This window comes from Engraulis encrasicolus, unplaced genomic scaffold, assembly GCF_034702125.1.
Source record: "Engraulis encrasicolus isolate BLACKSEA-1 unplaced genomic scaffold, IST_EnEncr_1.0 scaffold_398_np1212, whole genome shotgun sequence".
NCBI lineage: Eukaryota > Metazoa > Chordata > Actinopteri > Clupeiformes > Engraulidae > Engraulis > Engraulis encrasicolus.
In genome coordinates this window covers 26,025-38,279 of record NW_026945696.1, presented here as the reverse complement: position 1 = coordinate 38,279, position 12,255 = coordinate 26,025, and the positions used below count along the sequence as shown (strand labels likewise).

Here is a 12,255-nt window from a genome sequence, read left to right as displayed (position 1 = left end):
GAGGGAACAGCTCCTTAGCAGATGCCGTGAGCTCCTGAAGCTGATCAGGCTGTTCTTTCTCCACCGCAGTTTTCATCGGAGGGAACAACAACTGCACCTTGTCCACCGTGTAAACAGACTGCGATAACGACACCATGGAGGAGATTTTTAAATATAGACTAGTATACATATTTAGACGTTAGCAATTAAATGTCCTAATAAGAATTCTATGTGGTTCTGATGATGTGGCAATGCATATGCAACATTCAGTTGTATCAACAGCAGACGTGAGACGACTGGTAATGCCCACATATTACAGTAGTTACATGTTACATCTGCATTGCATAACAGATGTGATACATTACATCGCACAGGATGTCCTTGGCATGTGAGAAGAGTTGCTGAGTGTGTGCAGCCCTGTTCTGGATGCTGATCTCCAGGTGGGGGAACTTAGCCACGGAGATGTAGGAGAGACGGTAGAGCAGTGAGATCCTCTCAGCCATTGGGATCGCCTCCTGGCTGATCGCCGGGCCTGAGCTGCTGTCACTGCCGCACTCTGCCATGTCTGCAATTTTACTGTAGAAGAATAAATAAAACAATTTATAATCTTCTGATGGAATGTGATTATGTGGCCCTTTAAACCACAAAATGGGGGGAAAAAAAGCATACGCACATCTGACAGTGACACAGGTACTGAACTAAAGACAACTGGCACAGAGTTTATCATTTCACTGTGGCTGCCATGTCTGGGAGTATACATGAGGATTAACGTGATATGCGGATTCTGCACACTTAAAATCCTTTTGAAAAAGTGAGTATTCACAAGTTTTTAAGTGAGGAGTCTGCACACTTCAAATCATTTTGGTGAAGTTAGTATGTACAACGTCAGGGCTGGACTGGGGGATAAATAGGGCCCGGGCACTTTTGGATTTAAGGGGGCCCCTCATTATTATTAGTGGTGGAGAACTGACTCACCGGTGGGCCCTGCACCCTCGTGGGCCCCTATTTTCAGTAATGTAAAAAAAGAAAAAGAAATGGGGGCCCACGAGGGTGCAGGGCCCACCGGGAAATGCCTGCTATGCCAGATGGTCAGTCCAGCCCTGTACAACGTGTATATAATAGAGCTGTATAAAGTATAGGTAGAAGTACTCTTACAGAGGTAATTACAACACTAGTAGTATGATATGAAACCATGTAATATCGTGCCACTAGTGTTTTAATTGCAATTTTAAAAGTACTTCTGGTAACACTTTCTATGAAGCCCATATCTATAGCACATTATGAGCGCATTTATAACAACGTATAATGCACATCATAATTAATCATAGTGCATCATGACAGTTATAATGTATTATAAGCCTGTTCACTGCCTGTAGTTTTTAACCAGTCACGAGCATTCAAAACACCCTAAGATTTATAATGCATTATAAACTAGATTTTTTGTTATTCATGACTGTTGATATGCTCCATCATGAAGAGTTATGAGTGTAGCCATAACGCACTATGATTATGATGCGCATTATAAGTTCTTATAAATGCACTCATAATGCGCTATAGATATAGACTTCATAGAAAGTGTTACCGTGCTTCTTCTACTTTATATAACTCTATTTCAGTTGAGTCTTGAGTATTGACAGACTCAAATAGGCACCATAACTTCATCCCTGTTCAAACATTAACCCATTGACGTTGCGTTGCAAAACTTTTGCCCTGGCGCCTGGAGCTGCGTGACGCAAGATTCAGGATCATGAAAAAGGGCTTGGGCATTCAGCATTGGGCATGGATAAAAGGAACACCTTTTGTATTTTCACATATTTGCAGTATTTCTAAATATTACACATGAATGTGCATAGAATTTTCTTCTCACTGTGTCCAGTACTTACATTTATTATCAGCATAGCAATCGCTGGAAGTGAATAGTACAATTAGCATCAAGCCAGAAGTTATCGTTGGATGGAATTAAGTTTCCATTTTACACTCTGGTACATTTTATATTCATTTTAAAGTGGTTTACAAGTACATTTGATGATGTTCTATTTTGTACCATAGACTTCCGTTGCTACGTGTAATATGGCTATACTGTTAAACTCTGCATCAAAACAAACACATAAACAGAGAAAAAAACGATGTCTCCTCATATTTTTACCAGGGCTTAACTACATATGAACAATTTCCTGAAATAAAATGAGGTGGAATGTTCCTTTAATTGAGATAACAAGGGCGCCCCCTACAGGCCAAAAGCCAATGAGAAGCATGCAGGGTTTTTTGGGGTTTTTTTTCCCCCTTTCTTTCCTCCTCGCACCTAATTCCCCCCTACACACAGGCATATTTATTTATGCAATTGTCACCATTTATGTTATCACTTTATATACACAAAAAAGAAAGTGTCTGCAAGTTGAACCCACAAATGATCAGATGAAAATTATGACTTGAATAAATTTGAATAAGCAATAAAGTAATAAAAAAGAGAGAAGCATGCAGGGCATGAATCTAATAATAATAAATACAAACTTACCCTTGATATGTTGTCCACTGCTCTGTGAACCCTTTGCTACAGTGCTGCTGTGCCGTGGTAAAGAGCCTTGTGTCTGTTTGTGTGTGTGTGTGTCCGAGGGACGTCATTGTCACAACAGAAGGTGGAGACTGCGTAAATGTGTGTGTTTGTGTGCATGTGTGTGTGTGTGCGCCTGCATGTGTGTGTGTATTTGTGTGCTTGTGCTTGTGCGTGTGCCTGCATGTGTGTGTGTGTGTGTGTGTGTGCGTGTGTGTGTGTGTGTGTGTGTGTGTGTGTGTGTGTGTGTGCGTGTGCGTGTGTGTGTCTGCATGTGTGTGTGTGTGTCTGCATGTGTGTGTGTGTGTGTGTGTCTGGTCACATTAGAAGGTGGAGTCTGCTGGACAGTAGGCTATATAACACACCGCAGCAGTGAGCTGACCATCTGCATCTCTACACAGACCTGGTAAGCTAACCTTTCATCTCTACACAGACCTGGCAAGCCAAACTTTCATCTTGTTAGGGGACACACATGCTTTACCTTTCAGTGTTGAACAAGTTCACTTCAACATCATGTCCATAAGGGAGCTGTGCTGTTACTTGTTGCCTTTGCCTTTTCTAAACATTTTACTGCAAAGGTCTGAGAGTTGCACAAGCAGGGGGGAAGATACTATGTTGCCAAGCAAGAGAAGTCTGGTTGTTTTATCATCTGCGTTATTATTATTATTTTTTTAACTATCATCGAACTCAATGTAAAATAATAATAGTAATAATAATAATAATAATAATAATAATAATAATAATAATATGGACTGTGTCTTTGTTTGTCATCCCAGCTGTCTAGAGTCCCCCTGTTCCTCTTTTCAACCAGCCGTTCAGCCTCGTCTGGGAAAACATGGCTCAAAGCAAAGGTACAACATGAATACATGTACAGGGTGTTAAGTTAAATGTATATACTGTACTTGTAAATGTATGCATACTTTAAGTAATTGTGAACTATAGGCGTTAAAGTCTATGTGAGTCTGTGACAGTAGATTTGCATAACAGCCTTCAACATTTCTTTGTGTCATCAGCAGTGCGTGGACAATAACATGATGGGTAACACTTTACTTAAAGCCAACATGATAAGCGCATTTATAACAAATTATAACGCACATTATAATTACTTATGACTTTGTGACTACACTCATAATGCTTCATGATGCTTTATATTAACAGTTATGAATAACTATGAATCTAGCTTATATTATTAATTATGCTTTATAATTCAAAGGGTGTCATGAGTGCTCATGACTGGCTATAAACTACAGGCTGCCTGATGGGGCTTATAGTACATTTTGAGTACCTATACCCCTCTATGCACAGACCTGGATGATAAAATGTCATAAGGGCTCATATGATGCTATAATGTTTCATGTGAGATCATAAGTCGTCAATGTGTGCTCTAAGTAAAGTGAAGTTCATATGGATGCATCTATAATGCACTGTATAATGCACATCTATAATGCATCATAATGTACTGTAAGCCCCATCAGGCCGCCTGTAGTTTATATCCAGTCATGAGCACTCATAATACCCTTGGATTTATAAAGTGTTATAAGCTAGATTCATGGTTATTCATTACTGTTAACATAAAGCATCATGAAACATCATCGGTGTAGTCGTAATGCGTTGTAAGTAATTATATTGTGCATTATAATTTGTTATAAATGGGCTCATAATGCGCTATAGATATGGGCTTCATAGAAAGTGTTACCAAATGATGTTTGTAATTGTAATTTGTAAAAGTGTGTGTGTGTGTGTGTGTGTGTGTGTGTGTGTGTGTGTGTGTGTGTGTGTGCGTGTGTGTGCGTGTGCATGCGTGCGTGTGTGCGCGCGTGTGTGTGTGTGTGTGTGTGTGTGTGTGTGTGTTTAATTATGAGTAGTTGTAACACTATGCTTTTAAAATGCTAAAATATAGAGGTGACCAGCTTCTCATCAGCGATTTCTCCGAGTTTCACGACGGACCTGATGCCTGCTGCGGAGAGGACTGCCCTGCTGTTCCAGCTGTGTTACCTCTACCTGGCCGGATACCCGGAACTGGAGCAGTTGATCAGAGAGAGAGCCGTGAACACCAGACTGTTGTTCGTGTCGTCAGAGAGAGTCATGTTCAAGGTGATTTCAATTCATGTCATGTATTAGCTTATTTGACAGGGGCCATGCACAAGACAATTCTCGTACCAGAGTTACCTATACAGCCAATTTACGTCAGTGGTCCATAGAGGTAGAACATTAGACTAGACATGACCCCATCCCCCTTTTCACGGCTAGAACCCATGTACTGTATTACAAGGTCATTACAACACTGAATAGCTACTGTACCAGGGGTGAATTTCTCGAAACCAAAGTTGCTTACTACATTAGCTACTTCGTTGCTTTCAATGCATTTTCCCATTGGCAAATACCGAAGTTGCTAACAGGCTAACAACTTCCCTTTTGAGAAACTCACCCCAGATTTGTAGAATAACAAAGAATACCTGCTTCCACACGGTCTTCTCCCTCTCCTCAGTGTCTGTGCACCAGTGACAACCTGGTGAAGTCCCTCTTCCCCATTCTCAAAGTAGCCGTGCAGAAGAACAAGACGGAGATAGCCAAGACGTATTTGCAGAAGGCCCAGGGCTGGATAACAGAGATCATCGAAGCTGCGGAGGAAATGGTGGAAGGGTATGTGTTTAAGAAGTGCTAATTAAGAAGTGTTAATTGTGGCTAATCTATAAGTATGTGTTTCAGAGGTTTACATTGTTTAATTTGTGCTAATCTAGATGGTGCATGGGTTTCTGTTTAAGAAGTTTAAATTATTTAATTTGTGCTAGTCTAAAGGTATGTGTTGAAGAAGTTTAAATTGTTTACTTTGTGCTAGTCTAAAGGTATGTGTTTAAGAAGTTTAAATTGTCTCATTTGTGCTAGTCTAAATGGTGCATGGATATGTGTTTACAAAGTTTAAATTGTTTCATTTGTGCTAGTCTAAATGGTGCATGGATATGTGTTTACAAACTTTAAATTGTTTAATTTGTGCTAGTCTAAATGGTCCATGGATATGTGTTCACAAAGTTTACATTGTTTAATTTGTGCTAGTCTATACAGTAGGTAGGCCTATGTGTTTAAGAAGTTTAAATTGTTTAATTTGTGCTAGTCTAAATGGTGCATGGGTATGTGTTTAAAGGTGCACTGTGTAATATTGTTGGTAGTTTATTTTCAGAATTCATACTGCTCATTCACAAATGTAACCTTTTCCATGAATACTTACCACCACCATCAAATTCTAAGTTTTCATTTTGACTGGGAAAAGTACACTTGTCCTACACGAAAAGGGGGATCTTCTCTATGTCTGCCATTTTGAATTCCCAGAAATGTACATTTCTTGCTGCAAAACCTATTGTACGTTGGTCATACTAGTAAATACTAGTTTATTACTAGTAAATATTCATGAAAAGTCATATTTGGCAATAAACAGCACAGTTTCAATGGGCAGCACAGTTGCAATACCTACACTGGCCACCATCCTACACAGTGCAAATTTAAGAAGTTAAAATTGTTTACTTTGTAATCATCTAAGGTGAATGGTGGATGGGTATGTGTTGAAGTTTAAGTTTACATTGTTTAATTTGTGCTGTTGTGGAAGTGTAGACTATGTGTTATAGAGGTTTGAGTTACTTATGAAGAAACATATCTGCATTGCATCATCCTCTCTGGTGTCACAGGCAGAGGTGTCAAAAGTGAAAGTTAAACTGCTTCCGTTTCCTGATCCTGATCACCTCCAAATATTTAACACATGTTCCTTTGGTCATTTCCAACAACTCCACAAAGTTTCATCCAAATCTGTTCATTCGTTTTTGAGTTATCTTGCTGACAGACAGACAAACCAACATGACTGAAAACATAACCTCCTTGGCGGAGGTAAAAAAGAAACACTGTTTCATTCCAACACAAGTAACGTATCTGGGGTGTGTTTCTCAAAAGCGTAGTTATTAGCCAGCTAGCAACTTCAGTAGTTGCCAATGGGAAATTGCATTGCAAACAACAAAGTAGCTAATGTAGTTTGGGTTTCGAGAAATGCACCCCTGGGTAAACAGTAGACCTGTGTACTATTCTTACAGCTAACTCTGCACTTCAAGTTTGTGGTAGGTTCTTGTTGGGTTTTCAGTGCTTCTCAGTAACAACACAGTCTATATATCTCATTAGGTACAATGGAGTAAATGGTGTAACAGCTATGTAATAACATGTGCTAGTGTTGTAATTACACCAGAAATGTAGTTTTATGCTTTTACTTTTGACACCTCTGGTTGCAGGTACAAGAAAGAAAACGTGGCCTTGAGCAACACCACGACCACCATCTACAAGAAAAAGGAAGAAAAAGAAAGGACCTCAAACCAGATGAGGGATATTGACAGGCGAATTGAAGAATTCAAAAGTCAGATGCAAACCATTAAAAACGACATGAACACCAAACAACAGCACATAAACCAGGCAACCTCCAAACGCGACAGCCACATTTCCTATATGGCTTCGTGTGACAAAGAGTTTGCGGCCAGAAGGAAATTCACATTCGGCTGGTGGATCTCCTGGAGCTCTGGACCGTCCGACTCAGACGTGGCCCAGACACACAACTCCAACAGACAAATCCTGAAACAGCTACATGATGGGGTGCGTGCGTATGTGTGTGTGTGTGTGTGTGTGTGTGTGTGTGTGTGTGTGTGTGTGTGTGTGTGTGTGTGTGTGTGTGTGTGTGTGTGTGTGTGTGCATCAGATTTGTTGTTGGGGTTTTCCCAGCTGTTGCTGTCAAGCAGGGTGTTCAGGGCAGCAGGGGCTACTTATCCCACTTCTCATTACTCTGTGTGTGTGTGTGTGTGTGTGTGTGTGTGTGTGTGTGTGTGTGTGTGTGTGTGTGTGTGTGTGTGTGTGTGTGTGTGTGTGTGTGTGTGTAGGTGCAGAGACACATGGCGGACATGGACGGCCTGAAGAGGAGAGAGCAGAATCTGCAGAATGACATGATGTCCAAAAAGATGGAGCGCATGGACATAGAACTGAGACATGGTGGAGTACACACACACACACACCAGGGCTTAACACTAACACCCGCAGCTAGCCAAATGCGAGTGAATTTCGGCGTTGGCTAGTAGATACCGAAGGTTCACTAGCCATTCTGGCGGGTCCGTTACTATTCTGAATGATGAGGCACCGCATTTTGTAGTTTTTTCCCTTGGAACGTCTTTGCTACAAAAGCAATACAATGCGATTTCGCGAGCCTACAATACCCATGAAGCACCTGTGTCATACATGTGTCACCTGTGTCCCACGCATGCCAAGAATCTGATGGAGTCTTGCGAAGAGGAGTGGCAGCGACCTACCGGCACATCAGCGTGCGTTTGGAAATGTCACTAAAAACCTCCACGTGAAAATAAAGTAGCGACGTTCATCTCAACTGACTTGTTTTGCGATCTGTCATTAGTACAATACTTAGTAGTAGTGGACATTAAAATGACCAAGGCGAGAGGAAAACGTCAGTCTGTCTTGTGAAAGTCTCGAGACTAATTAGCGCAGTGATAAGACAAGAACACATGCGGCATTAATAATGTTCGGTTTAAATTATTTTCTGATTTGCCTGTATGTCTTCATACCTTAATATTCCTCCATGTTTCTTGTGCTGTTGTTCCCGACTGTCAAACCGGGCTTAAACAACGCGCAGTAGTAGCCTTCCCAGACTGCACAAAAGCATGTCCCATCGCCTCTCGCCTTGCGTCCGTTTGTATTTTAAACAACTCAATATTAAACGTAATGAAAGGAAGTTGTAACCCCTTCTGTAGTTACCGCATCTGTGTGTGCTTTCTAGTGGATACTTTTATTAGAAAATGTTCCAGAAGTATTATTCCACATCCATGACCGAGGACAGGCGAACTTGGCAATGACTTTGTGCTATCTAGCCTACTTTGCGCATCAATTTGGACGGCGACCTCCACAGATAGGCCTATATGATATGAAGAAAGTGCCCTTCAGATCAAAGACGAAAATATTTTGCTCTTGTGTAGCTTACATTTGTGCCCTTCCACAACACTGTGCTTGGTGTTTCTGCATGGTCAATATTGGCTAGGCCTATGCCATTACTCAGATCAGTAAATCTGTTCTTTCCATAGCATGCATACATGGACCAGTTAATAGGCCTAACAATTCTAATTATTAGGCCCTATAGCATATTATATTATATTATATTATATTATGTTATGTTATATTGTTATATTATATTATGTTATGTTATATTAGCCACATTACATTATTACAGCCTATTAAAGCTGCTATGATGGTTAAGAAAATCATGGCTAGTGAAAAGGCCCCATGGCTAGTGAGTCAGGAAAACCAGTAGCAAAAATGGCTGGTAAGCGAAAAAGTTAGTGTCAAGCACGGACACACACACACACACACACACACACACACACACACTTTGTTCAATAATGGGTATGATGTCTTGTGTGTGCCTATTGTGTGTTTATGTCCAACAGTATGCTGCTAGACACCTTAATTTCCTCCAGGAGCTCTTCTCTACCATGCGCAACAAAATAACAAGAAGCCTACACTATTTTTAACTAAAAGCAAATAATATAATTGAAATGTTCGCTTATTTTGTTACTTCCATAGCTTTGCCATTGGTAGTTTTTTTTGTTAATAGCCTAGGCCTACTCGCGCACGGCCATGCTTGGTCTGCCCTTCTTTCCGATGCCGTGGGCTTTGCAACTAAAGCTGGGCTCACACTGTGCGCCTTTTGCCCTGATTTTGCCCCGATTTGGAACTCGCATGACTTTTTGGGAGTCGGGCCGATTTCTTGCTCAATCGCAGGTCAATCGTGAGTCTCGCATCGTGCAGTGTACATGGGGTAACGACAAGCGATTTCGCTTCACGATCGTGCAATCGCAGGGTCGCAAGAAAATCAAAACTGTTTGAAATCCTGGTCGTGCCTCGTGACTAAATCGCACAGTTAAATTGCGATTTGACATTACACATGCACAAGTTAATAGGGCTGTGCGATTCGCTATTGATGTTCCCTCCTCTGCAGCCCCGGGAAACACGCGTGTCGTGTCGCGCAGTCGGACCATTCTGCTCGCATCCCACCGTCGGCTCGTATAGTGTGAGGACGTGAGTCATGAGATATGAACCTTTAAATCGCGAAATTTCCTCGTGCAGTGTGAGCAGGAGCTTAATAGCCATGACTGAAAATATTGCACAGTGTATGCCCGGCTTTAGTTGCGCCAGGACTTACCAGATTTCGGAAGATAACTGACAGCTACGTTCACACTACTCTTGACAGTCAGTTCTCCTCCTCTGCCCTTGTCGCAATTTTGTTCCACAACCACTCCTTTTTTTAACGTCACTATTTCTGTTACTAACTACCATTCAACAACATAGAACCTTGCTTTAACCACCGCCACATTCTCATCACCCGCACAGAACATACAAAACAGAAGTAGGCATGATCCGCGTTTGTCCTGTTGAAACTGATGGGGCAGGCCCTCGCAGCTTCAAAAAGGTAGCCTGTTAGAGCAAGATTCTGTGTCGAAGAATGCTAGTAGGCCTAATAGTAAAAGTGACGTTAAAAAGTTGTAGTTGTGGAGCGAAACCACAGGAGCAAAGTTGCCTGTCAGAATGTGTGAGCATAGTTGACAGTAGGCTGGTCGTCTGAAATGTTTTCAGTCCTGGCGCAACAGCATGGAGTAGCCGCTGCTTCGGAAAGCCCACGGTGGGAGGCTACAAGACAGTAGTGTTTATGGGTAATGTAGGAAATCTCGCCGTCTTACCGTTCGCCATACAAGCAGGGGTTTACCGCTCATAATTTACTGTAGCCTACTCGGGCGCTACTGGCTAACTAATAAGTAATTTGTTCTAGTAGCCAAAATGAAATTTCACCTGCGTTTGGCGGGTTGGCGGGTGTTAATTTATAGCCCTGCCCTACACTAACAACATCCTTATTTGGGCATCGGCCAAACCCAGGACTCCACTTTTGGGGAGGGAGTCCAAGGCAGAGGGGACTCACAATCTGGACCAGCACGGCTGGCACAGGGGTTCTGCTCTTTGACTTTTTTTTCTTGTACTTGTGTGGCAGAGAGCAGAATAAATGTTTTACTCCCTTTCGCGTAGGTTTTTTTTGTGTGTAAGTTTGATTATTTCTGGTATTTAGTTATTCTGTTGGATTGATTTTCCACAACAGTTTCTTTCTTGTCTTCTCTCACTCCAGGCTCAATTCCCTCTCCGGAGCACCTGGAGGAAGTGAAGCATTGCCTGGTCAGGATCCAGGACGTTCTGATGCTGATCTTGAGGTTCTGGAATCATGTTGCAGAGATGTTGAAGAAGCTGGAAAAGGACACATTTATTGGCAGAGACCTGATGGACGACCTTGAAGACTTCAAGGAAATCTTTGTGGATTCTATAACTGAAGCTGAGAAGGTACTGTACTAACTGAAATTCTGCACATACAGGAAAAAAAATTAACACGTCCTGAAGAACACAGAAGCCTACCTCATTTTGAACGTTGGGAGAACATTTTAAACACCACAAAAGTCCATGAACCCAAAACCATGACATAGTTAAAAATATAACTTTTGACCACTGCATTTGACAGGGCAGTGTTTATAACTTTGCAGCCACGACTTGCAAACTTGTAAATCAAACAGCCAATTCACATTTAAGGTGAAAAATATCTCCATTTGAATGATTTAGCGACGACCTAGTACCCTCACAGGTTGAAGGCATAGAATTCCGTCATGATTTAAAAAAAAAAAAAAAACAGCTGTGGTTGGTGATTTTGTACATCTTCACGCTTATCAGACATTTGACCAGTGGCACCTCACAGGTTGAGGACGTAGAATCACGTACTGAATATGGTTACATTTGCGGTCTTGATTTCATATTCTGCCATGATTCTGACTTCTGTTTTGTTTGGATACCAGGCTTGGCAGGCATTTGGCCAGTCTTGCATGAAGTCCCAAGAAGTGTTTGATGTCCAATCCAAGGAGGGCTATACATTCCTGGAGATTAACCCCTCGACTCTCTCTGATGCTGACAAGAGGAAGCAGATTTGCGATGTGAATGAGAGGCTGAAGGAGATTGGTCAGGATGCAGCTCAGCCAGAGTTACCTGCTACTGGTGGCACTGAGTAGACTGCACTTGGTGTCTCTCTGACTGATAATACTGTGTATCACTCATAACGCTGCATGAGAAGTGCACTGTTCTAAAGTTTTGTGATCATTGAATGATGGAATGATCACTCCAATGATTTATTGATGTGAATGCAGTATGATACTCAGATGATTAAAGGGCAATTCCGGCCAGTTTGGATTCATATCCCATCTTGGGTGGACCCAGGGAAAAGGATGAAAGGGGAAACCGCGAGAAATTTTCATGCGTGCTGCGCAAAGTTGTTCAATTGCGCCGTTTTCGGTTAAAACCTGGCCCTTCGCTTCGGGCATGTATTTGACCTGTTTTAAAGCTCCTAGCGTGCATTAAAACCCTTTTGAACGCTTTGGCCGTGGTGTGTGGGTCCATACAAGTCGATGTTCCATTAGGTAGCATAGGTACGATACAACAGGAGTTTTCAAAAGTGGCGCACCTACCTCTTTCAGCTTCCGCCTTCCAACTACGTCCGCAAAATGGTTCGCCAAAGTGATACTTCATAGTAATCCATTTTATTTTTGTCCACCAAAGACGAGCCACAAGAAACATATTCACACGTTTTCATGTCCTGAGTTGTTATTGTCTCGCAG

At 41.8% G+C, this 12,255-nt stretch overlaps 1 protein-coding gene across 1 annotated transcript; it reads left to right on the top strand.

Moving 5' to 3' along the window:
* Positions 1-665: 665 nt before the first annotated feature.
* Positions 666-11,868, top strand: LOC134443913 (uncharacterized). Its single transcript, XM_063193436.1, has 9 exons — positions 666-790; positions 2,858-2,936; positions 3,307-3,381; positions 4,431-4,624; positions 5,019-5,173; positions 6,799-7,153; positions 7,435-7,543; positions 10,731-10,939; positions 11,443-11,868. The coding sequence occupies exons 3-9, from the start codon at positions 3,366-3,368 to the stop codon at positions 11,650-11,652; spliced, it is 1,248 nt and encodes a 415-aa protein (XP_063049506.1). The 5' UTR covers positions 666-790; positions 2,858-2,936; positions 3,307-3,365; the 3' UTR covers positions 11,653-11,868.
* Positions 11,869-12,255: the final 387 nt, after the last annotated feature.